This window comes from Aotus nancymaae, unplaced genomic scaffold (genome assembly GCF_030222135.1).
Source record: "Aotus nancymaae isolate 86718 unplaced genomic scaffold, 86718_ANA_hifiasm-v0.15.2.pri h1tg000019l, whole genome shotgun sequence".
Classification (NCBI taxonomy): Eukaryota; Metazoa; Chordata; class Mammalia; order Primates; family Aotidae; genus Aotus; species Aotus nancymaae.
Window position 1 is genome coordinate 40,270,419 of NW_026988431.1, and position 25,082 is coordinate 40,295,500.

At 37.7% G+C, this 25,082-nt stretch overlaps 1 protein-coding gene and 1 long non-coding RNA gene across 3 annotated transcripts in view; one reads left to right on the plus strand and one right to left on the minus strand.

Moving 5' to 3' along the window:
• LOC135275843 (phospholipid scramblase 2-like) overlaps positions 1 to 16,185 on the minus strand; it is a 38,279-nt gene extending 22,094 nt beyond the window's left edge. The window contains exons 1-8 of the mRNA XM_064378498.1: positions 16,037 to 16,185; positions 11,979 to 12,040; positions 9,075 to 9,310; positions 7,636 to 7,678; positions 7,485 to 7,495; positions 6,492 to 6,701; positions 4,928 to 5,092; positions 230 to 391 (exon numbers count right to left, since the gene is read on the minus strand). Coding sequence (XP_064234568.1) covers positions 230 to 391; positions 4,928 to 5,092; positions 6,492 to 6,701; positions 7,485 to 7,495; positions 7,636 to 7,678; positions 9,075 to 9,310; positions 11,979 to 12,040; positions 16,037 to 16,185 — 1,038 coding nt within the window. The remainder of the gene's footprint in view (positions 1 to 229; positions 392 to 4,927; positions 5,093 to 6,491; positions 6,702 to 7,484; positions 7,496 to 7,635; positions 7,679 to 9,074; positions 9,311 to 11,978; positions 12,041 to 16,036) is intronic.
• A 43-nt stretch (positions 16,186 to 16,228) lies between these two features.
• LOC105706597 (uncharacterized) overlaps positions 16,229 to 25,082 on the plus strand; it is a 158,283-nt gene continuing 149,429 nt past the window's right edge. For both annotated transcript variants that reach the window (XR_010343469.1, XR_001104859.2), the window contains exon 1: positions 16,229 to 16,434. This is a non-coding gene — a long non-coding RNA (uncharacterized LOC105706597). The remainder of the gene's footprint in view (positions 16,435 to 25,082) is intronic.

A 25,082-nucleotide genomic window follows, 5' to 3' on the forward strand; every position in this document is an offset into this window, starting at 1 on the left:
AAACCAGAAGTTCTTAGAATATAAAGTTATTCTCTTGCCATTTGAAAGTATGTAGACTCTTCAGACATAAACTAATCACCTATAAAATTCCAGAGCTGAGATTAAATAGGAACATTTTATAAAACCTTTACATTTTAAATGGTATTCTTAAAATGTATAATTTATTGAATTATTTCAGAATGCTCCTAGAGAAGCCATCTGTAACCAAGATTAGCAGGAATAGACTTACAATGAGGAAACAGGCACCAATCAGCACGGCTTTCATTTTAACATCAACGTCTCTAGGGCAATGGATCCCAAAGTTGTCAGCATCTGTAAATGCCTCTTTTAAAATCCCAGTCCAGTGCTTAGAAATCCTGCCAACCACAATTTGTTCATCAAGAGATGTAATCTAAATTGCAAAAAAGAAAAAAAATCTTAAACATTTCTAGGAAACTTGTAGCAAAAGTACTTTTAAAGTTGGAGTAAAATAAAGCAATTATTATATTACATTTATGCATCATACATAATTATGAACATATAATTAATATGTGATGTTAAATACATATAGGTTCCTATATATTCATAGTTATATATGGTTCTATTGTATAGAAAACATATAAAAGTAGTTTTACTGAAATTTTAACCATTTTCTATTTTATATTAAGATAGACATTAATATATGTCTTATTTATTTCAGTTGACCCAAAACAAAATTTAAGCTGAAAAGGATATAAATTTGAAAAGTTTCTTTGATATAATTTCTAGAAGCCATCAGGAAGGAATTAAATGGAACTCCTATTAGACTTCTGCTTTTTAGAGAAGCACAGAGAGTGTACACAGCTGAATATTTAAATATGAAGAGAGGCCTCACTACCACCCACTGTCAGTAGGAAAACATAAAATGCTAAGAACCTAGAAAAAAAGACTGACAGTTTTGAGTGAAGAAAAGCAACCAATAAGTAACTTGATGGGATGCCTCAAGCCAAGGGTGTGGGCAAGACCAGATAACTAGTGGGATGTGAAGAATAAAAAAAGAATAGGTAGAAAAGATCTCCAATGTAAAACTTTTTTATTTTTGTAAAAAAAAAAAAAAATTGTAAAAATTCTGCCAGAGAAAGCTGAGGGTCATCATATAGAGTTGAAAGCAGTGTGCTTAGACAAAAACACCTAGCCAGGTGTGCAGGTAGTGGCTGATGTAGCTAACATTCACCAAACTACATGTAAGAGTTATGTCAACCCAAGTCAGGAATGTCATTTCAAATTTGAACACAGGTTCAGAAATAGAAATAATGACCTACATATACAGGTCACATATGTCAGCAACACCTTTTGAATCCATTGCCTCCAGTTGTAACCAGCTAGATAAATGTGAGGAAACTAAAAACAATTGATTCATTTTGAGTGTTGGTGAGTAGGATCTTTTAAAAAAGTGAAATAAATGTCTAATATAAAACTGTAATTGCTATGCATTACTCTTCATCAAATATTCATTTCATTTTCCCTCCCATTGTAACCTGAAGCATTTTCCTCTTTCTTCATAATTAGGCTCTGCCTTGTGGCTTGTTTGACCTATGGAATATCAGCAGCTATAACATGGGCAGTGACCTTACATATGGGTAAGTGGTTTGGTCTGGCTCTTGGTCTCAGGTAAATAGTCACTAGAAAAGCATGGCCTAGCTACCCTCTTACTACATATCCATAGTGAACATATATCATCTAAGCATTTGAGACTAATAATGAAAACTTTATATTTTTGTTTAAAAATATATTTGAATTTTGAAATATTTACAAAGTAAAAAATGCTGAAGGTAACTTGCTAGCTACCATAAACCTATTACTAGATTTAACAAATATTTCTCCATCTTGATTGCTATAACAAGAAATTTAAAAATTCACCAAATTTACACAAGCAGTAGAAAATAAAATTTTAATGGAGGATCAGAAATATAAATAATGACCTACATATACAGGTCATTATAAAGTCTAGATAATTTTTATGAAAAAGTTATAAAGTCTAGATAGTTTTAGATAAATTCTGTATGACATTTTAAAAACAAAACAAAAAATATAGTAAAATTACTTCAATCTTTGGAAGTAATATGTTGGTATTTATAACATTGTAAGAAGTATACATTTAGGTTTTATTCCCGGTTTCCTGACACAGAATTTTAAAAACTCTCATAACTTTCTAAGTGATAGGGGTGATAGGAAAGTCTTTTTTTTTTTTTGAGATGGAGTCTTGCTCTGTGCCAGGCTGAAGTCAGTGGTACAATATCGGCTCACTGCAACCTCTGCCTCATGGGCTCAAGCGATTCTCCTGCCTCAGACTCCCGAGTAGCTGGGACTACAGGTGTGTGCCACCATGCCCAGCTAATTTTTGTATTTTTAGTAGAGACGGGTTTACCATGTTAGCCAGGATGGTCTCAATCTCTTGACCTCGTAATCTGCCCACCTCAGCCTCCCAAAGTGCTGGGATTACAGGCCTGGCCTGAGTCTTGTTTTAACATTCAGTCTTTGTCCCAGATTCCTGACACACAGCTTCAAAATCCTTAGAATCTTCTGAGCAATAAATCTTTTGTTTACTAAAATGACTGGTGGTTGGGATTCCTGATAGCTTTAGTATCAGGCTGGACACCAGAAAAACCAAGCAATGCTTAGAGGATTGAATCATTCAGTCCTTTCTCCAACCTCCAGAGATGACAGTAAGGCTGCGGTTGGAGTTATTTACCAATAGCCAATGGCTTAAATCAATCACGCCTACATAATGAAACTTCCTAAGAACTCTAAACAACAGGTTCAGAGACTTTATGGATTGGTGAACTCACGTGCCATGAAGGTGGGTTACCCCAGTTCCACAGGGACAGATCCCATTTTGCTCAGGACCTTTCCAGAACTCATTCCACTAACCTCTTCATCTGGCTATCCATCTGTATCCTTTATAGTAAACATAAATAAAGTGTGTTCCTAAATTTTGTAAATACTTTTAACAAATTGTCAAACCTGTGGAGGAGGTTCTGAGAACCCTGATTTATAGACAGTCGGTTAGGTATACAGGAGGTCTTGCATTTGTGGTTGGAGTTTGAAATAGGGAAGAGTTTTGTGGGACTGAGACCTTAACTTGTGGTGTCTGCATTAACTCCAGGTGAGTGAGTGTCAGAATTAAACTTGAATTGTAGGGAACCCAGTTGATGTCTGTAGAGAAGGAGAATTGGTTGATACGGGGAAAAATATCTATACATTTGGTATCAGATGTATGAGTTTAAAAAAGAATTGTAGTGTATCATATTAGCATAAAATTTATAAATATGTAAATTTAATACTAATAATTGGTAAAGATAGTCTAAAAAGAAAACTAAATATTTATTTGCAATGTAAATGCAAAAAATGCAAATAGGCCACTAGCACATAGAACCTAGGTAAATACCAAAAGAGTACAGTAAGAAAATGTGTAAGATACTAGAGCAGCTATATAATTCAAAGCATATAATTTATGAAGGGTTACTGAAAAGGTACTTTTAAATTACAAACTCAGCATTTGTATAAAATTTACTATATGCATTTTTTTTTTTGCCTTCTCTAATCATATGACTATTAGTTACTCTTAGAATCTGGTACCTGTAGACATAGAGAACTGAAGAGCTGCTGAATGAAATCTAATTTTTTAGTATTAAATATGAATGTTTCACAATTTTTTAGTGTTTTATTCATTTTATAGGAATACATTATATTCCAATTAGACTTTTATTAATATCATTCCCAGAAGAAAAAATAATCTTTCACTTGTCTGGATTTTTATGTGCATAAAAAGAGAGCTGTTATTATACATATCCCTACACAAGGTTCCTGTACATACATATTACATGTTCCCATACCCACACACCCATATATACCCACATGCACATATGCATATACTATATATAATCATATATTTTATATACATATATGTATCCCTTTAAAAAAGCATTTTAAAGTCTCTACAACACGTGTTTTCTTAGTTGTCCATCTCTGTCATCAGATTATGAAGTTGAAAAGTGGAAGCATTTTTATATAACTAAATTTTAATAGAGTAATTGAAAACCATATTATTAGAGAAGAAAGGATGCAACAGAATGAAACTGGATAGTGCAAAACCTTAGGAAGACATGGGGACACTGTCAGAGTTCCCACATCTAATCATAAGTGAGGTAGCCCTACTCAACTTTAGGATTATTTTTTCCTCATTCTGTAGAACTATGGGCCCAGTTTACCAAATTGTCTGTTTTTCTAAGAGAATCAGGAAATCAAGATTAAGTTATAAAACCTTCTGATAAACACTTGCAACTAAATAATTTGATTATAAGGCTAGGCTATCTGTTGGAGAACTGCTGTAATAAAATTTATGCAGGAATTAAATACAGAGATATATTATGGTTTCCAATGACCTAATTTAATACAGGGTTAAAGAAGAGACCACAGAGAAGTACAATTGGGTAATACATATTACACTGACTTTCTCAAAACTATCTTTGCATAATTGGGCTTTTTGTAGAAACTCAAAGATGTCAGACCTTCTGGACATGGCCTGGAGCACTGGCAGGCTATATTTCAGATTAAGGAAGGATCCATATGCTTTGCCAATCAGACTTAGATGATGAGATTAAAGATTTATTTATAATGGATAATATATAGTGTGACCACACAGAAACCAACATGTTTAAGTGTTAGATGATCTACTTATTTTTATTTGACTACAGAGCTCTGCTTCTCTTTTTATCCATTTATCATTATCAATACTGACCTTTAGACAGTAATAACCTCCACTCTGATCAAAGTTAAATGTATGGGAACTTTATCTTGCTATTGAGACATCAGTACACAATACTAATTTAAGGCATTCATAAAATTCTGCAAAATTATATTCTTATATTAGGAAAGCAAATCCCATAAACACTATGACATCTCTTACCTCAAAATCAATGTCTCTGCCACAACAGCTGCACATAATACATGGACCACTCATTTTTAGTACATCCTCTCCTTTCTGATTTTGAATTGTAAACTTTTTTAGATATGGATACCAGGTCTGAGTAACATAACCTATTGGTACACCAGGAGGAGCTTGGATTTCTATCTACAAAGTAAAAGAATATGTGTGAATGTAATAAATCATCATAAACCTACTAATAATAGCTCTCATTTACTGACCATTTCATAAGTACCTGACACTGCAAGTAAGGACTTCCTAGGAATTTTTTAAAAGATCAAATAGTGTAATGTATGTTAATGTGATATTCAAATTATAAAGCATTTCCCATCAAACTCTCAGTTTTTCCTCAGATATTCTTAAAAATATATAATTATACCTAACCTAAACGGCATGAAAAACAAACCAATTCATTATAAGTAACTTCATTTATCCTCTCAAAATAAGTGCAGTATTAGACTTTAAATAACTATATGCCTTTATCTCTATCTGTATTATGTTCTCACAGCAACCTGTATGGAAGGCTAAGTTACCCAGGCAGATATGGTGTTGGGCCAATGGGATCCTGGAAATGACCAACTTTTCTATAAGATCTCTGAACCCTAGTGTCTTCCCTGAAATTCATAATTTCTAGGAGTAGGTTGCCATGTAATATGAAACAGAGACATCTGGTCTCTACAGAGCTGAAGATACTCCCATTTAGGATATCCCTATTGCAGACGACACAGATATATAAGTTTTTATTTTGAAAAGGAGAAATGAAAAACATAGGAGATAAAACTTTGTCCTAGGTTTGTCCCTTAGTAAGTTGGCCAAAATTATGAGACGCACACATCTGTTCTTTCCTTCATTCTTTTTGTCCCTATGATCCCAGAATGCTATTTTAGGATATTTTCAATGGTGCAACTCTGCTGGTTTTGACCATGTCTCTTACAATCATTTCTTTTTTTTTTTTTTTTTTTTTTTTGAGACGGAGTTTCGCTCTTGATACCCAGGCTGGAGCGCAATGGCGCGATCTCGGCTCACCGCAATCTCCGCCTCCTGGGTTCAGGCAATTCTCCTGCCTCAGCCTCCTGAGTAGCTGGGATTACAGGCACGCGCCACCGTGCCCAGCTAATTTTTTGTATTAGTAGAGACGGGGTTTCACCATGTTGACCAGGATGGTCTCGATCTCTTGACCTCGTGATCCACCCGCCTCGGCCTCCCAAAGTGCTGGGATTACAGGCTTGAGCCACCGCGCCCGGCCCTTACAATCATTTCTAAAAAATGATTTGAAAAAGATGCCTAGCTGACCTTTCCTTGAATATCAAGAATTCTCATCTCTGACCAGTTGCTCAACCCCACAAGGCAGACTGCTGCAGGACATGAGGCTAACCATTCCCTGTTGTTTATTTGCCTTCCTTCTTATACAATTGATTTGCAAGCCCAAACATACAGCTGATGGAGCCATTTTCCTTTAAATCTCATCTGATTATACAGATTCAATGAAAGGAGGGACATTCTTGCTGAACTACTTTACAAAAGGCTCTAGTAATTGCTCACATACCTTCTGAAGGCAGCAGGGGCAACAACAACTGTTACATCTTAGTGGTCTTGCCAGAGTTATGACTTCTCGACCCAGATTATCAGTAATCCTCAAGGTAAAAGGTCTAGATGGCCCACAGCAATTTCGGCTACAGAAATGACTATCTTCTGCTGCAAAATAAATCCTCTGCCCAAAGCTGTTCTTGATTTCATACTTATTATTACTTTGAAACTATCTTAAGATATTATAATATCTATCTAGTTTTAGATGATGCTCCAAGTATCATAGGAATAATGAAAAGCAATGCTATTTAGAGTTGATCAGGAAAAGGTGTTTATCTGAACTCCCAAGAGAAACTGTGGGCAGGAACAACAATTTTCCAAAACACTCCCATCAAATTCTAAAAGTTTACTCACTTGGAAATGTACAAAGTAATGAAAATATTGGTTGTGGCTCTGTGCCATTCTCCAGGTGATAACAAATTGGAGAGAAAAGAGCTGAAATGCTAGAAGTCAGGTAAAGTGATTGAATCTGTTAAAGCTATTTGTAGAAGGAGAAGGGAGCAAAAGAAAATCTTGGCTATATTCCTTCTACGTTAAAGTTTATAACATTAGGGAAGATGCTTATCATAATAGTGCAGTCATCCCACCATATCCATGGGAGATTGGTTCTAGGACCTCCTGTGAATACCAAAATCCTAGTCTGCTCAAGTCCCTGATATAAAATGGCGTGGGGTTTGCATATAACTTATGAACTTCCTCCTGTATTATTTAAATCATCTCTAGATTACTTATAATACACAAAGACAAGGTAAATGCTATGTAAAGAGTTGTTACATTGAACTTTTTAGGAAAGTGACAAGGAAAAAGAAGTCTGTACATCCTCAGTACAGGTACACTTTCTAAAACCATATTTTTGATCCTTGAGTGATTGAATTCACACAGGTGGAACCCATGGATAGGAAGGGCCAATTGTATTTTACCATTTGACTTTTAATATTCAGAAATAGACTACTGATTTCATTACTGTGAAGACAGATATTTGTAAAGAATCAGGTCTGCCATTCCACATCATTCAGAATGCTATATTTATAGTTTTTGATGTATCGTTATTTGCATAAACTTCTTCTCTTTTTAGAAATATGAGAAATACAATTAATACATACCTTCCACAGGTTCAATTTGCTGATGAATCAGTATCGTATCTATCTATTATAGCAAAAGGAAAATTAAGTTGTATGTCAAATGTTTTATAGAAAACCAATTAATATTCATATTTTATTGTTTAATACTGCATATGATCAGTTATCAACTATCATTATCAAATTTTAGTAAGAATTTGTTACTTTTTATTGTAAAACTAAAGTTAACATATTTTTAATTAAAAATGCTATATGTTTATTGAAAGCATTCACTATGAATATTGTAAATTTAGGTAAAATAAACTAATATAGTGAAATCCTTATAAAAGTTAGAAAACAATGTTCTTTCTAAATGAGGCTTAAAAATATAAAGACCTTATTTTATCAATTTAAATAAGTATTTTTGGTAAGTCTCAGTTATTCATTTTATGTCTACGTCAAATAATCATTTTGCAGTAAGTAATAATTTCTTCTACATATTTTTTGAGACCGATTTTTAAAAACTCTGTAGGGCATTTCTTGGAGAAATATGAACTACTAAACATTCTTATAATATTCACTGTGCAAATACATTGTGGGAAATTAAGTTATTATAGAGAGTACAAGAGAGATAATTCATTTACAGAAAACTCATTGATGATCATAGAAATATTTGTTTATAGATTAGATATATAAAACTTTACATTTCTATTTTACCAAACTGATCTCTAGGACAAAACAAATTATTAAACCTCACTTTGCTGAGGTAAGCTATTATGTAGTACAGCAAAACTCAGGACTTTTATTTGTCCTTATTGGTGACATTTGTAAAATTGGGTCTTCCAAAGAAAAAAAGCATCAAAAAATGTAATTTTACTAATTGTAAGAAAAAGATGAGTCAAATTCCACACAAAAATATGAAGTCATTTTTGGTACTACTTACTAAAACTTAACTCTAAACTTTACTATGTCTCTTTTAAATGTCAAGAAAATTAGTCAGTATTGGAATTAAAAAGCACAGAATCCAGAATCAAGGTACCAGCCCCAGTTCATTAGGTTTTTAATCCAGGTAAGTTATATAACTGCTCTGGACCTCTGTTTCCTCTTGTATAAGGTGGTGATAATTATAGCGCTTGTACATCATAGAGATTCTGTAAGGATTAAATGAGGTAATACATGTATTATACTTAGAATAAAACTTAGAAAATAGTGTTTAATAAATGTTTACTTTGGATTATTATCACATTATATTCAAGATCATAGAAAACAATTACCTGTGACATTCATATTTTTATTTTAAAATGAACTGAACCCAAAAGAACTAGTGATTTGTTGACAGAATGTGCTGTTTACCATTTTTGACTTTAATTAATAAACAGTAAATAAATAAGTAATTACTTAAACTATAATTACTTAAACTATGGTTAGTAAACTGGAAACAGAGTTGGTTTTTTTTTCTGAGTATTTTATGTATTTGAAATTACCTGACTTAAGTATTCCAATCCAGGTGGACCGTTTAATAGTGGTGGTGGTGCTGGCATCCATGGTACCCCTGCAGGTCTACCTGGCTGATTTTGAACAGGAATGCCAGCTAGGCAAGCTGGTGAGACTAGGTAGCCATGCTGACGTCCTGGGTAGAAGGCCTGGGAGCCCATGTGGCCAGCCTGTTTCCCAGTGTGTCCAGCCTGCTGCTTAGGGTAGGCAATATGTCTGGGAGGTCCTGAAATAGGAGCAAGTAAAATAATTTGTAGTTGCACAGAAAAGTCATCAACCCTTTTTAGAATAACTCCAGCTATCTACCAACTGACCTCTCAACTCAGAAGTCCTATATCTGTGAAGCTTGAGCTATATTTTTATCTTCAGATATGCTTCAATAAAATATCTGTGGTTTCACATTCACTTCTATTTTGAGGGTGGTTAACTGTGAATAGAGTCAGCCTACAGCTTTGCCCTTACGATTTAAAACTCAAGTAGAAAATATGGTTTTATGCCTGATAAAGTGAAAGTAAATCCACCATGATCTAAAGTGACCTATATGAAGATTGTGGTATACCTTCTTGGAAAAGAGAGATGAAATTGGAAAATAATAATAATAATAATGGCTTTCTATCAGCATTCCCAGAGCCAAAGCATCCTGTGAAAAATTATAATTGTGGAATTATAAAAAATGACACATCTTATTTGTACAGAAGTCAGTGGGGAGATGGGAATTGACCCCTCAAGGGATATTTGTCCAGGTCTGGACACATTTTTAGTTGTCGCAACTGGAAAAGAGATTGATATTGCCATCTGGTTGGTGTAAGCCAGGGATGCTGTTAAACATCCTAAAATGCTCAGAAAATCCTCCCAAAACAAATAATTATCCACTCTAAAATACTACAGTGTTGAGAAATCCTAGCATAGAGGTAAAAGCATGCCATTCCTCCTAGTACCTTTCAGATGCTTGTCTGGGCCAACAGGTTACCAGGAGTTTTAATCTACAGCATGTTCTTCCCCTGTTTCCCTTGATATTTTTCTTAAAACATCAATTAAGATATTGATGTTACAAAATTAAATTTCACAATTTATCACTCTTAGATCTTTAGAATATATAATTTGTGAAAATTAAACAAAAGAAAAGTAAAAAAAAAAACACGTTGAGAAAGAAAAGCAAAAGATTTAACAGATGAAAAATTCTAAAGTATGTATTTAGCAGAATAGAGGAAGAAATTTAATAAGTATAATCTTTATATTACATATAAATGTATGTTTCAATGAAGCTTCATAAGCTTATTTGTATAGTCCACAATGTAGTGATTCCATAGGAATGAAATATGATTTCAAGGGACTATGTTCCTCAATATTTTAAATAAATACTTAATGCTACATAAAATTTAATACTCAGGATAGGAATACATTTAAGTGGAACACGGGTGACAAGCTCACATACTATTAAAAATAAGACTTAGCAAACAGATTTAACCTAGTACTAATGCACTGTATTTTTATAATTTATTCCTCCTACAATTAATAAACATTTATAGATGATACATGATGTGATTGGCTCTGTTGTGGAATCAGGGGATACAGCTATCAAAAAGTCAATATGCTGTCAATGAGCTTATAGTCAACTTCTGGAAGAAATAATTTTTTATAAAAGATTTCATATTGGTATGATGGGGAAAACACATGGGAGAAAGGGCAGAGAATAAGGAAGTTACTTTAGATGGGTATAATTTATGTTGAAATCGAAAAGGTAAGAAGGGGAGAACTTTATGCGAAGATCTGTAGAGAAACAGGAAGAAGGAAAAGCAAATGTAAAAACCTGATTTGGAAGGAATTTATCATGTTCCTGAGAGAGAGGAGTCGTAAGAGAAGAAGAGTATGCATGGCTGTCACCAGAGCAATAAGAAGAAGTTCATCTAGGGAGACCCTTGGTAAGGAGTTTGGATTTTATCCCAAGTGTCATTGATAACTACTGGAGGAATTTAAGCAGAAGAGTGAGTTCCATGATCTCATAAATATCTTGCAAAGTTTTCAGGAGTACTAGGGAAAACACAGCTACAAATAATATCCTTCCATAAGCTAAAAAAAAAATATGACAAAGAACAAGTCAACAACAGATTTAGTATTATAGGGAGGAAATTAAATACTTAGTAGATTACTTATTTTATTGTTTATGGATTGAAATAGTTCTGAAAAAGAAGACTTGATATTAATATGTTGTCTATACATTTGTAGGTCCAATACAACCATTGGAACAAGATATTCTAAAACAATACAGTCACATTAATGTGATATTCCTCCTTATTCATCTAGTAGAGCCTTATCTGGCCATTTAAATCCTTTGGGCTTGACCTCATTCCCCTTGCTGTTTTCACAGTAGGAATTTACTATTATTTTCTATGGAGCTAGGGCCTCATTATATTGCCCAGGCTGGTCTCAAACTCCTGGACTCAAGTGATCCTCCTGTCTTGCCCTCCCAAAGTCTTGGGATTACAGGTATAAGCCACTGCTGGCTTTGGCAGGAATTTAGAAATTACTGGTCAGCCCACAATGGTGAACACTTCCTAAAAGCCTTTAGGAAGAGGGTCTAATCAGGAAGAAAGTCATGAAGAAATGCTTCGAGCTAAGACCCCAAAGGGTAATTGAGCTAAAAACATCAGCCTTCACAACCTGCACAACCTAAATAAAGTGTGTGGTTTGATTCCCAGCCTCTGGGCTTGGGCTCCAGGAACGGTCCAGCCAAAGAGCAAGAAAGGTTAATAATCAGATCACACTACTGCAATTATCTCAGAAAATTTCAGGTCCTGTGGACTCGTTATGCCAATCCTGACCAGCAAATTTGAGAAGTTCCAACACTACTCTGTTCATTCAGAGATTTTTTTTTTTTAAATCAGAGAACCCACTCTCAGGAGTTGTCACAGCCATAGCACCTTGACTACCAAGTGAAACTTTGTACTTGGTATTTCTACAGATACATAAGTGGGAGCAAATATTATACTTAGTAATTCTGCCTTCTGGTGCCTTGGCGCCATGCTAGTCTTTCCCACTACTATCCAGTCATTACTTTCTCCATCTACTATAGATCCTGGTGCCTTTCATGCCTATTTATTATAATGAACACATCAGGCAAAAATTTCATTACCCAACATTTTTATCTTGGACCCATGCATACTAATACAAACTTCCCTTCCACTTCCCAGGCCCACTCCAGTGTTGGCTGCCCTTCTACCAACTCCTGCTACCATGAATTCCTAATTGGTAAAGAAGTCAACTGATCCCTCCACATCCTCAACTAAAACCTAGAGTTCTCAAGAAGAAACCTCTTCCTTCCTTGCTATTTAAAAAAATTTTTTTTTGATTACCAACTTTAAGCCCACATTTTCATAATCTAGTAAAACTCTTGAGAATGCTCCAATTATAGCCACCTCTTAGTTACCTCTACTCAAGAAGTTCAGCAAAGGTTGAGTAATTCAAGTGGGTTTATTGGGCTCTGAAAAAAATCGAAAGATGCATATATGTTACTGATTTAACTTCCTGGATTTTCTTAGAACAATTGGAATCCAGTTTTCATTCACTGGTCAGAAATCAATGCTGTGGACCTATCAAGTCAAAAGAGTAGAAATATTAAAACTTACATTTTTCTGCAATTAATCTATAAGGTGAATAATAAGCTAGTAAACATGCATAACCAGGGTAGACGAAAAGTTTTCAAGGCTACATTTGTGGGTTAGGTTCCATCATATGAAAAACTATAAAAAGGAGACTGAATACATACATACAAAAAGCCATGACTATTTTTTCAATCTGACAGCAAAAAGAGCTTGGCAATTGCCCCAAGTTAGTAGAATTCATTGGTCCTACCATGATCTCCACCATCCTGAGGCAGCTGGCTTGAAAGAATGTGGGATGGCCTTTTGAAGACTCAGTTATAATGCCATCCAGGTGGCAAAACTGTGCAGGTCTGGGGCAAGGTTCTTCAAGGATGCACCTTGGATGCTCTGAATCGGTATCCAAAATACGGTACTGTTTCTCCCACAGACAGGATTCATGGGCCCAGGAGTGAAACAATAGAAAAGCAAGTGACATCACTCCATATTACCTGTAGAGACATCTAGCAACATTTTGTCTTCCTATGTCAATTTTGCTCTGTTGGCCTAGAGTTCCTAATTCCAGACAGAAAAATGCTTCTGACTAGGAACACAACAATGGCTTCATGGAATTGGAAATTAATACTGTCACCCGGCTACTCTGCACTCCCTCATGCCTTTGAATCAACAAAGAAGGGAATTACCGTGTTAACTGGGGTAACTGATTCTGTCTATCAAGGAAAAAGTGGACTAGTCCTCCACACTGGAGATAAGTAAGAGCATGTTTGGAATTCAGGAAATTCAGTAGGGCATCTCTCAGTATTACCATGCCCTGCGATTAGAGTCAATGAAAAACTACAACAACCCAATGCAGGCAGGTCTAAGAATGGCCCAGTCCCTTAGAAATGAGTGTCTGGGTCCTCCACCAGGTAAAGAACTAATACCACCTGAGGAGCTTGCTAAAAGAAAAGGGAATTCAGAGTGGGTAGTAAAAGAAGGTAGTTATAAATGCCAGTTACAACCACATGACTAGTTACAGATAAGGAGTATAGTTATCACGATCATTTCCTCCTTATTTTGCTATGTATGTGTGTTTTAGTTTACTTTTATCTCTTAATCTCTTAACATGTAATGTAAGATGTATGCTTTTATATCATAGTATTTAAATATTTTTAATTTTATGACATAGTATTTAGGTTACAGGATATCAAGAAGAGTTAAAATTACTCAAGGTCTTTAACTCCACTTATGGAGAAAGAGTCAGTGAATTTTCAGTTGATACAACTCATGATCGTTGGATCATGTTAGTTGATATTATAATCTTGTTTTACCTTTATTTAAATATTAAGTATAGTTTAAGAACATGCATAATATGGGTGTCAAGTTGATAAGGGGTGGACTTGTGATGGTTAATTTCATGTGTCAACTTGATTGGCCACAGGATGCTCAGATTAAACTTTATTTCTAGGTGAGTCTAGACAGTGTTTCTGAGTGAGATTAGCACTTGAATCTATTGAATGAGTAGGTAGATTGCCCTAATCAGTGTGGGGGGCGGCTACACCTGCTCCACTGAGGATGAGAGTAGTACAAAAGGTAAAGCAAAGAGGAATTCACCTCTTCCTACCACATTGCTTGGGCTGGAACATTGATCTGCTCTAAATGCTCCTGATTCTCAGGACTTTCAACCCAGACTGGAATTTGGCTCCCTGGTTTTCAGGCTTTTGGACTCAGACTGAATTACACCACTTGCTTGCATGGGTCTCCAGTTTACAGACTTCTAATGTGGTGGGACTTGTCTGCACACAAAATTTCACGAGCCAATTTCTTATAATACATCTCTTCATATATACATGTCTCCATCCTACTGTTGTGTTTCTTTAGAGAATTCTGACTAATATGATGAGTCTATTCCAAGAAATAACATAACTCTGTTTAGGAAATGATTGAGATGTGTCCTGATTAAATTAGCTAATTAATCTAACATTATAACTTTAAATCACTCCTTCCACCAGTCTTACTAAAAAGCAAATTCTAGAAATAATTTCAGAGAAAGAGGAAATCATATTTTATGCTGTACTTAAAACAAAAGTTTATAATAAAGTCATATTATATAATGTACCATTGGAATTATAATTACTCCAAAACAAACACAGAACTTCAAGTTACAATTTGATTGCTACACACTTTTAACTCTCCGTTAAGTGATAAATTTGGAGTAAGTTGAGGGACGTGGTAAGACAGAGAGAAGCTCACTGGTAGAAGTCCTGAGCTTCAGGAAACTGGCCTCATCTGGGAAATGAAAATTTGTAAAATTACTGAGCAAAAGATGGAGACCCTTAGAGATGAGGATGGAAAAGTGCACAAGGGCCAGTTCACAAATGTTTGAAGTCTCTCCACCTGCACTTTAATCCCTCAAAGGTGAGAGCTTGGTTTGTCTTGTCCAAGACAAGCCACTTAATCTGTGCTTGTGGATTCAACAGTGATTGTACAGTATTGTTTTGTTCTTTTCAGTCAGTAATAATAGTTCCCTTACAGATGTGAAGGCTGCTTGATGTACAATGAGAACCAGGTATTTTACACTTGTCTATCCAATTGCAACAATCCACTCATTTTCCTTTGTGTTTTTTATTTCTTGTGCTTGTTCATTGCTCAAAACCCTTATATTGTAAACACAGGGTGGCATTAAAAGAAAGCTTTGCTCTTAGGAAAAGTTCAAGAAAGAAAGAAGGCCCTAAACCGCCTGACACTTCTAAGTGTCACTTAACTAACCATGTATCTCAATGTGATAAGCAGGAAGAAACAACCATTGCCTGTTCCTGAAACTGGGAAGTGGCCACGCCAAGACTTCCAGGAATAACAGTGCATGAATGAAACCACATGGGAACCAGAGAGGCAGCTTGGAGAAGCAGGGACTTTGTCAAATATTTAAAATAATAAAAGCTAACTGTCACTGAGTACTTTCTGTAGTGCCAGGTACTGCTCTAAGAACTTTACGTTAACACATGCAATGCTCTGTAGCTCTTTTAACAGTTACACAGTTTCAGAGACGAGACAATGGAAAGTACATAAATGAGAAAGTGGCTGACAGTCCACAGATGTGAAGTAGTAGAGGCCGAATTTAGAGTCTGGCAGCCTGACTGGAGTTAATGGTCTTAGCAACTGTGCTATATATACCGCCGCCATCTTTTCCAAGCTGGTATTGTAGAGGGCCTAGCATAGGTGTGGGCTCCAGGCGGACTTCAGTGAATACTTACTGATAAATGACAGCTTGCAGGCTGTATTAACCGTCCCTTCTAATAGCCCCACTATGCTGGCACATGCTCCCCACTACGCTGAGCCCCGCGAGGCATCTTCCGACAGGACACTCGTGTTACTGGAGTGGTTCTGGGGTGAGCCACTGTGCCGCTGGGCCGCCTGGGTCCCCTTGCCGAGTTCCGGTTCCACTTCCTGTATAGCTTCCCGAGGCCTGTCGGGCCCTTGCCCCGCCCTCTGACGCAAACACAACGATGGGGCGGAGCATCATTCCCACAAGCCGCGCTTGCCCCAGTCACAGAGGGAGGCGACTGAGGAAGCCGCCCGACCACCCATGGCTGCCGCTGTTCTCGCACAGCCGTGAGCGAGCCGAGTCCTAGCGTGGCTTCCTCTCCTCCGCCCCCCGACTGCCAGGCTCAGCTATTGCCCAACCCTCCCTGAAGTCAGCAGCAAAGTGGCCTTGACCAGCCTCAAAGCGTGCACCTGCAGCAGCCCCTCGTTTAGGTTTCTGGACCCCAAGGTACAACAAGGCTTCCCTCCCCTAGTTCCTGCGCGGGCGCTCGGTATTCGGCTTTTGCTGCTGGAGGGCGGCGGACCTGGGGGCGGGACTGCACCCACCACCCAGGCTGCGACTCGGAGCTGCCCCCCAGCCCGTCCCTTGTCCCCCTTCCCATCTCCGTATTTGTCTGGTAGTTAAAGGCAGAGATGAACTGGGACCTTGACACCAGCTGGAACTGGAAAATCATGAGCCGGGAAGTGGCCTCCCCCGAGGAATTTCTTTACTCTGGTCTTGACCTCCATCCCTCAGAAGCCTGCGGCTGTTCAAGGTTAGGGAGCTTGGACCATAAATGAGGAGCGGTCAAGATTATTTTCTTTCTAGCCCTGGCCCTCTTCCCTTTTCTTTCCATCAAAAGGCATTTTTAACTTGTTTTCAGACTGAAAGTGATGAGGTATAATTTTTCAGGACATGCCTTTGATTTTTCTGGGTGTGCCTGCAACTGGCACACCCCCATGCAATAAATACGTATTGCAGTGACGTTTTTTACTGATTTTTAAAACTTTTATTTACACGCCTGTAATCCTAGCACTTTGGGAGGCTGAGGCAGGCGGATCACCTGAGGTCAGGAGTTCGAGACCAGCGTGGACAGCTGGTGAAACCCCGTCTCTGCTAAAAATACAAAAATTAGCCGGGTGTGGTGGTGTGCCCCCGTAATCCCAGCTACTGGGGAGGCTGAGGCAGGAGAAAAATCGTTTGAACCCGGGAGGCAGAGGTTGCAGTGAGTCAAGATCCTGCCACTGCACACCAGACTAGGGAGACAGAGCAAGACTCAGTCTCAAAAAAAAAAAAAAAATTACAGCATAACACATGATCTTCCAAAAAAAATTTATAACGTGACACATCATCTTCCAAACAATAACGCCATATATGGAGAAAAATGAACCCTCACCCTCTCCCTTCCCGATACTTTTCTCCCGATTACCCTGCTAACCAAGGTTGACACAGACATTTGAAGACATACTAAGAGAGGTGAGGGAGAAGAAAAAAGGGAATGGAAGGGAGGAAGGTGGAGAAAGAAACTGAGAAAATAAGATAGAAAAAGGAGGAAGGAAAATCAAGCTACCTACGTTTGAATTCTTTCTCTTTTACTTCCTGTCCCTGTGGCTTGTGAAAAGTTACTTGACAACATCTGTACCTGTTTTGTAATTGGTAAAATGAGAGTAGAAATCATATCTACCGTATAGGATTTTTATAATGATTAAGGAAGTTAAATATATATATAAAGTTTAGAATGATGCCTACCGTAGAGTAAGTGCTCAGTAAATGTTGTATACATACAAATATGTATATACACAGCTACACAGTGTTTTGTTTGTGTTTTTTTTTTTTTTTTTTTTACATAGATAGGATTATTTTGCACAACTCTTCTCTGATATATTTTTCACCCAACAATGCATCTTAGAAATCTCTGTTCCTCTAACACAAAACTGTATCATTGACCTAATAATCTAAGTACTGGTTTCATCAATTATAAATTATGCTGTAGTCATCATCTTTGCACACATTTTTCTGTATACACTACCAAAAAATTAATTTCATTCTTCTACCAATAAGTCATGGGATTGCTAATTTTTCCATACCTCTTAAATTCTAGAATACCAATTCTAAATGTTTCCTACTGTGAATGGCAAGTATCTTATTTTTTTGTTTGTTAATTCTGTTAATGAGACTGAGGACTTTTTCATATGATTACTAATTATTTTACAGTTTTGTTCTGTTATTTGTCTGAAATATAATGCCCATTTTTTTGTTGTTGGATTGGGATTTTTTTCTCCCTTATTGATTTGTTAGAGCTCTTTATATATTGTGGGTATATTAAATAAGATACAATTCTTTTTTTCTTGTTTTTGAGTTGGAGTCTCACTCTGTCACCAAGGCTGGAGTGCAGTGGCATGATCTCTGCTCACTGCAGCCTGCACTCCCCAGGTTCAAGCAATTCTCCTGCCTCAGCCTCCCGAGTAGCTGGGATTACAGGCATGCACCACCATGCCCAGCTAATTTATGTATTTTTAGTAGAGACAGAGTTTCCCTATGTTGGCCAGGCTGGTCTCAAACTCCTGATCTCAGGTAATCCACTGGCCTCAGCCTCAGAATGTGCTGGGATTACAGGTGTGAGCCACTGCACTCGGGCAAGATACACTTCATTTGCCTACTGAGTCTCTGGCTTAAACCTTATTAGATGTTGCTTTCACCATACAGAATTTTCATTTTTAATGATTTTTACTTTTTATTTTTTTCATTTTGACTTCTGGCTTTGAATCTTATTTTAAACTACCTGTTGTACCCCAGGACATCTATTATGATTTCTTCCTTGACACATGTTCATTTCCTTATTGCCAAGCAGTTGGGAATTTCTAGTTGTCTTTTTGTTATTTATAATTAAATTGTAGTGCGAGCACATGCTGTGTATGGTTTCAGTCATTTGAAATTTTTTAACACTTGCATTATGACCTTCTGGTACACAGCCAATTTTTGTTAAATATTTTACATGAGAAATAGGTGTATTCTGCAGTTGTGTACAAGTGATGTATTTTTTTTCTAATTGGCTGGGTCTGTTTATTAATTTGCTGTTACTTTAGCTAATATTTGGTTTGATTGATCTATCAATTATTCAGAGGTATTAAAATTGAGAATGTATCTATTTACATTTTGACTTCTTTTCATGTAGTTCATGAGGGCAACTAAAAAAAAATACCATAACCTGGGTAGCTTATAAACAACAGAAAATTATTTCTCATAGTCCTGGAGGCTGGTAAATCCAAGACCAAGATGCCAGGAGGTTCAGTGTCTGCAGAGGGCCTACATTATGACGTATACATGGCATCTTCTCACCATGTCCTCACAAAGTGGAAGGGGCTAGGAGTCTCTCTGTTTTTTTGTTTTGTTTTGTTTTTTGGTACTAATCCCATTTATGAGAGCACCATTCTCATGACCTAATCTCACAAAGGCCCTACCTCCTAAAATATCACGTTGGTGATTAGGCTTCAACGTATACATTTTGAGGGGACACAAACATTCAGACAGTAGTAACATCTGTCTTAGCTTCTGCTGCAACAGCAAAATAGCTTAGTCTGGGTGACTTAAACAACAGACATTTCTTTCTCACAGTTCTAGAGTTTGTGAAGTCCAAGGACAGGGAGCCAGTAAAATCATCATCTGTTGAGGGCTCTCCTATTGGCTTACACAGTCTTGCTGTGTCCTCCCAAGGCAGGGGGAGGAAGAGCTCTGGTTCTTCTTCCTCTCCTTGTAAGAACACTAATTCCATCATAGAATTTTAACCTTTCCTTTATTTGGCATCACCAATCCCTCCTTCTCTCTGGGGTACTGTAGAAATAAATTGGATCTCCTTAATTATATCTGTCTATACACCTTTTGTGACTTCCTGTGTTTTGCAAAATGGTTTGTGACATCTACCTTTTTCCATATTCTGAAATTTGTTGAAATCTTATGCCCTGCAATACAATCTTATCTTTTTGTCATCCTTGGCTTATTACAGCTCTGTATTTGTTTAAGTATCTTAACTTTCATTGTATTATAGTCCTGAAGAAAAATGCTATCTTTTTTTTTGAGATGGAGTCTCGCTCTGTCACCCAGGCTGGAGTGCAATGGTGCAATCTCAGCTCACTGTAACCTCTGCCTCCCAAGTTCAAGCAATTCTCCTACCTCAGCCTCCTGTAGTTGGGTTAAGAGGCACCTGCCACCACACCTGGCTAATTTTTGTATTTACTTAGAGATCGGGTTTTGCCATGTTGGTCAGGCTACTCTGGAACTCCAGACCTCAGGTGCTCCACATACCTTGGCCTCCCAAAGTGCTAGGATTACAGGCATGAGCCACTGCACTCAGCCAAAAAGTACTATCTTAAATTAGAAAACATCAAGGAATAACATAAACACACTGTTGGTTGCCTAACCAAAGCTCAGTATCTGCTCTTGCATGGTAAAATAGTGGTTCTCAAATTTTAGTATGTCTCAGATTCACCTGGAAATCTTGTTAAAATTCAATATGTGTTCCTCATATCTAGGCTTTCCTATTCAATATATTTAGAATGGGGCTTGAGAATTTGCTTTTCTAGTAAATTCCCATGTGATTTTGATGATGGTTTTCTAAGGACTTTAAGAACTATTGCTAAATGTTCTATTTTGTTAAGTTCTTGAAGAACAATTTGTTTATAAAAGGAATATCCTAACCCAAAGGACAAATATTGGTTAGTTGTCAATCATAATGAATCCAGCCTCCTTTCTCTATTATAGGTATGCATTTGGTTTTATTACTTAGATTTGGCTAAAGAAAAGTCATATTGAGAACCTCTAGGAAAGAGTTTCCTGGTTAATTTTGTATATGTATGTGAATGTATTAATATGTATGTGTGATATGTATAAATACATGTACACACATAGCCCATATATACACTTATGTGAAGACTGATTTGTGGCAATAGACTCTATGAGGATATTTATTTTTGTGCTTTCCACAATTTCATACTCAAAACATGCTATCTTAATTTTTTTATTGTTGTCCTCTTCTGCATGTAGGATTTTATTTCTTTTCAATAGCTCCAAGACTTCCACAGCACCAAGGGGGAACTGGTATAACAGAGCTTTATGGGAAACTGCAGCAGAGGATGATTTCACTTTGCATCACTGGTTTTAACATCTGGGTTGAAATTCTGGGTTGGAAATTCTTTTTTTTAAGAATGTTGAATATTGGTCCCCATTCTCTTCTGGCTTGTAGGGTTTCTGTTGAGAGGTCTGTTATCTGATGGGCTTCCCATTGTAGGAGACCAGGCCTTTCTCTCTGGCTTAACAGCCCTTAACAATTTTTCCTTCATTTCAACCTTGGAGAATCTGATGATTATGTGTCATAGGGTTGAGCTCATGGAGTATCTTAATGGTGTTTTCTGCATTTCTTGAATTTGCGTGTTGGCCTGTCTTGCTAGGTTGGGGAAGTTCTCCTGGATGACATCCTGAAGTGTGTTTTCCAACTTGTTTCCATTCTTGCTGTTTTCTTCTGGTACTCCAATCAATCATAGATTCAGTCTTTTTATAGAGTCCCATATTTCTTGGAGGCTTAGTTCATTCCTTTTCACTCATTGTTTTCTCTATTCTTTTCTGTATGTTTTATTTCAGTAAGGTGGTTTCAAACTCTTATATCCTTTCCTCTGCTTGGTCGATTTGGCTATTGATACTTGTGTGTGCTTCATGAAGTTCTCGTGTTGTGTTTTTCAGCTCCATCAGGTCATTTATGTTCCTCTCTAAACTTGTTATTCTAGTTAGCAATTCCTCTAACCTTTTATCAAGGTTCTTAGCTTCTTTGTATTGAGTTAGAACATGATCCTTTAGCTCAGTGTAGTTTTTTGTCACCTATATTTTGAAGCCTACTTCTGTCAACTCATCCATCTGATCTTCCGTCCAGTTCTGTGCCCTTGACAGAGAGACGTTGCAATTACTTGGAAGAGAAGAGGCACTTTGGCCTTTTGGGTTTTCCACATTTTTTCATTGATTCTTTCTCATCTTCATGAGTTCCTCTAGTTTCAGTCTTGGAGGCTGCTGATCCTCGGATGGGGTTTTTGTGAGGGCCTTTTTTTTTTGATGATGCTGTTGTTGTTGCTTTATGCTTGCTTGCTTTTCTTTCATCGGTCAGGTCTCTCTTCTGTAGGGCTGCTGCAGTTTGCTGGGGGTTCACTTCAGGCCCTGTTGATCTTACATTCCTACTTCTTTACATGCTTCATAATTTGTTGAAAACCATATATTTAGAATAATATAATATGACAACTCTGAAAACTGTATTTGCCCCTTCCTCAGCGTTTATTATTGGTGGTATTTTTTCTATTGTGTATTTGTTTGGTTACTTTCCTCAACTAATTATATGAATCTGTATTCTTTGTTATGTGTGACCACTGACATCTATTCAGTTGGCATAGTAGTCATCCAATAAATGGCTACAGTTTTCCACAAATATGCTGCGTAAGTGTATCTCCCAGCCTTTTCCAAAAGGTTCTTTGTGTGTTCGGGGGTACTATTTCAAAGATCCAATAGATGAGTTACAATACTGGCTTAGCTTTCTCTCATTGCTTGCACAAGACCTTAAGGTCAGCCACAGGAGAGAGATTATTTCCTTTTCAGGTCTTTTATGGGTATGTGCGCAGTTCTGTACATGTACGTTTCCCTCTAAATTTTCAGGAGTGTGTCAGAACTTTTAAAGCCCCTATTAATATCCTATTCCCCAGATTTTCTTTTTTAGAGATTTTGGTCACTTCTTATATCCCCTAGCTATTATTAAGACCTCACTCAACTGTCATGTTAAACAATTGCCACTAATTATTTCCAAAAACTGCTATATAGCTGGGGGAGGGGGGTAGGTGGGGCCAAGATGGCTGACAAGAAGCAGCTGCAATCAAAGGCTCCCACCGAGAAGAAACAAAACAGTGTGTGAATCCTGCACTGGGAACCGAGGTATCCCCAGGTTCTGTCATCAGGACTGACTAGGTGGTTAGCATGACCACAAAGAGCAAGGAAAAGCAGGGTGGTGCATCACCTCACCTGAGAGCCACATGGGGCAAGGGGAGCTCCCATCCCCCAGCCAAGGGAGGCAGTGAGTGATTATGCTCTCCAGTCTGGGGATTTGTGCCTTTTCCATGATCTGTGCAACACATGGATCATGAGATTCCACTCATGAGCCCATGCCACCAGGGCCTTAGGTCCCAACTACAGAGCTGCACAGATATTCAACAGCTACTCAACTGGCATCTTCCTAGGACTACTGAGTTCCCACAGGGAGGGAAAGCCATCATCACTGCAGCTGCCTGTTACCTGAGACAACTGAGCTACGCAGGAAAAGGACAGCAGCCCTCACTGCAGCTTCCAGCTGCCTAAGATGCTGAACTACTGGAAGGGAAGGACAGCAGCCATCACTACAGCTTCAGCCCATCATATTTTTTCTGCTGGTGCCTGAGATACTGGAAAGCTCGGACTCAAAAGGCATTCGCCATAGCGCAGCACATCAGCTGTGGCAGATCATGGCCAGACTGCCTCTTTAGGCCACACCCTGACCCATCCCTCCTTGATGAGTGGGGCCTCCCTGCAGAAACTTTAGCAACTCTAGCCAGGGGCTTAGGGCCAAAATTCTGATCTCCCTGGGCCTGAGCCCCTAGGTGGAAGGGTAGCCATGGTCTCTGTGGACCAGCTGACTTAGTCTTGCCCCTGCTAGCTCTGAGGAATCCAGGCAGCCCAGATGAATGGGATTCCCCCAAGAACAGTAGACCTGTTCAACCAAGGAACAGCCAGGGTGCTTTGTTAAGTGAGTCTCAGATCCCATGCCTCCCAACTGGGTGAGAACCCCCACAAAAGGGGCCACCAGACACCTGATATAAGAGTGTCCCTACCCTCTTATAAGGGTTGGTGCTGTTCAAGGATAGAGATGCCAAAGGAAGGAGCAGGCATTCATCTTTGTTGTTCTCCAGCCTCTTCGGATGATGTCTCCAGGTGAAGGAGGAACCCAAATGAATAAGGTCTGAAATAAACCCCCAGCAAGCCTTAGCAGCCCTAGAGAAGAGGGGTCTGACTGTTGAAAGAAAAGCAAACAAGCAGAAAGCAATAACAGCCTCAACAAAAAAAAATCCCCCAAAACCCCTTCTAAAAGTCAGCAGCCTCAAAGATTGAAACTAGACAAACTCATGAAGAAGAGAATAAAAAAAAAAAAAAAAATGCTGAAAATGCAAATGGCCAGAGTGCCTCTTCTCTTCCAAATGATTGCAACATCTCTCCAGCAAGGGCACAGCTCTAGGTGAAGGCTGAGATGGATGAATTGACAGAAACAGGCTTCAGAAGGCGGGTAATAACAAACTTCACTGTGCTAAAGAAGCATGTTTTAACCAATTGAAAGAAGCTAAGAAACATGATAAAACGTTATAGGAGCTGCTAACTAGAATAACCAGTTTAGAGAGGAACATAAATGACCTGAAGGAGCTGAAAAACATGGCATGAGAACTTTGTGATGCAAACACAAGTATCAATAGCTCAAATTGATCACGTGGATGAAAAAATATCAGAGCTTGAAGACCATCTTGCTGAAATAAGTCAGGCAGACAAGATTAGAGAAAAAAAGAATGAAAAGGAATGAAGAAAACCTTTGAGAACTATGGGACTATGAGAAAAGACTGAAACGATGAGTGACTAGAGTACCTGAAAAAGACGGGGAGAATGGAAACAAGTTGGAAAACACACTTCAGGATATCCAGGAGAACTTCCCCAACCTAGCAAGATGGGCCAACATGCAAATTCGGGAAATGCAGAGAACACCATTAAGATATTCCTGAAAAGGTCAACTCCAAGACACATAATCATCAGATTCTCCAAGGTTGAAATATAGGAAAAACTGTTAAGTGCAGCCAGGGAGAAAGGCCTGGTCTCCTACAAAGGGAAGCCCATCAGACTAACAACAGACCTCTCAACAGAAACCCTACAAGCCAGAAGAGAGTTGGGGACAACATTCAACATTCTTAAAGAAAAGAATTTCTAATCCAGAATTTTATTTCTGGCCAAGCTAAACTTCACAAGCAAAGGATAAATAAAATTCTTTTCAGACAAGCAAATGCTACGGGATTTCATTA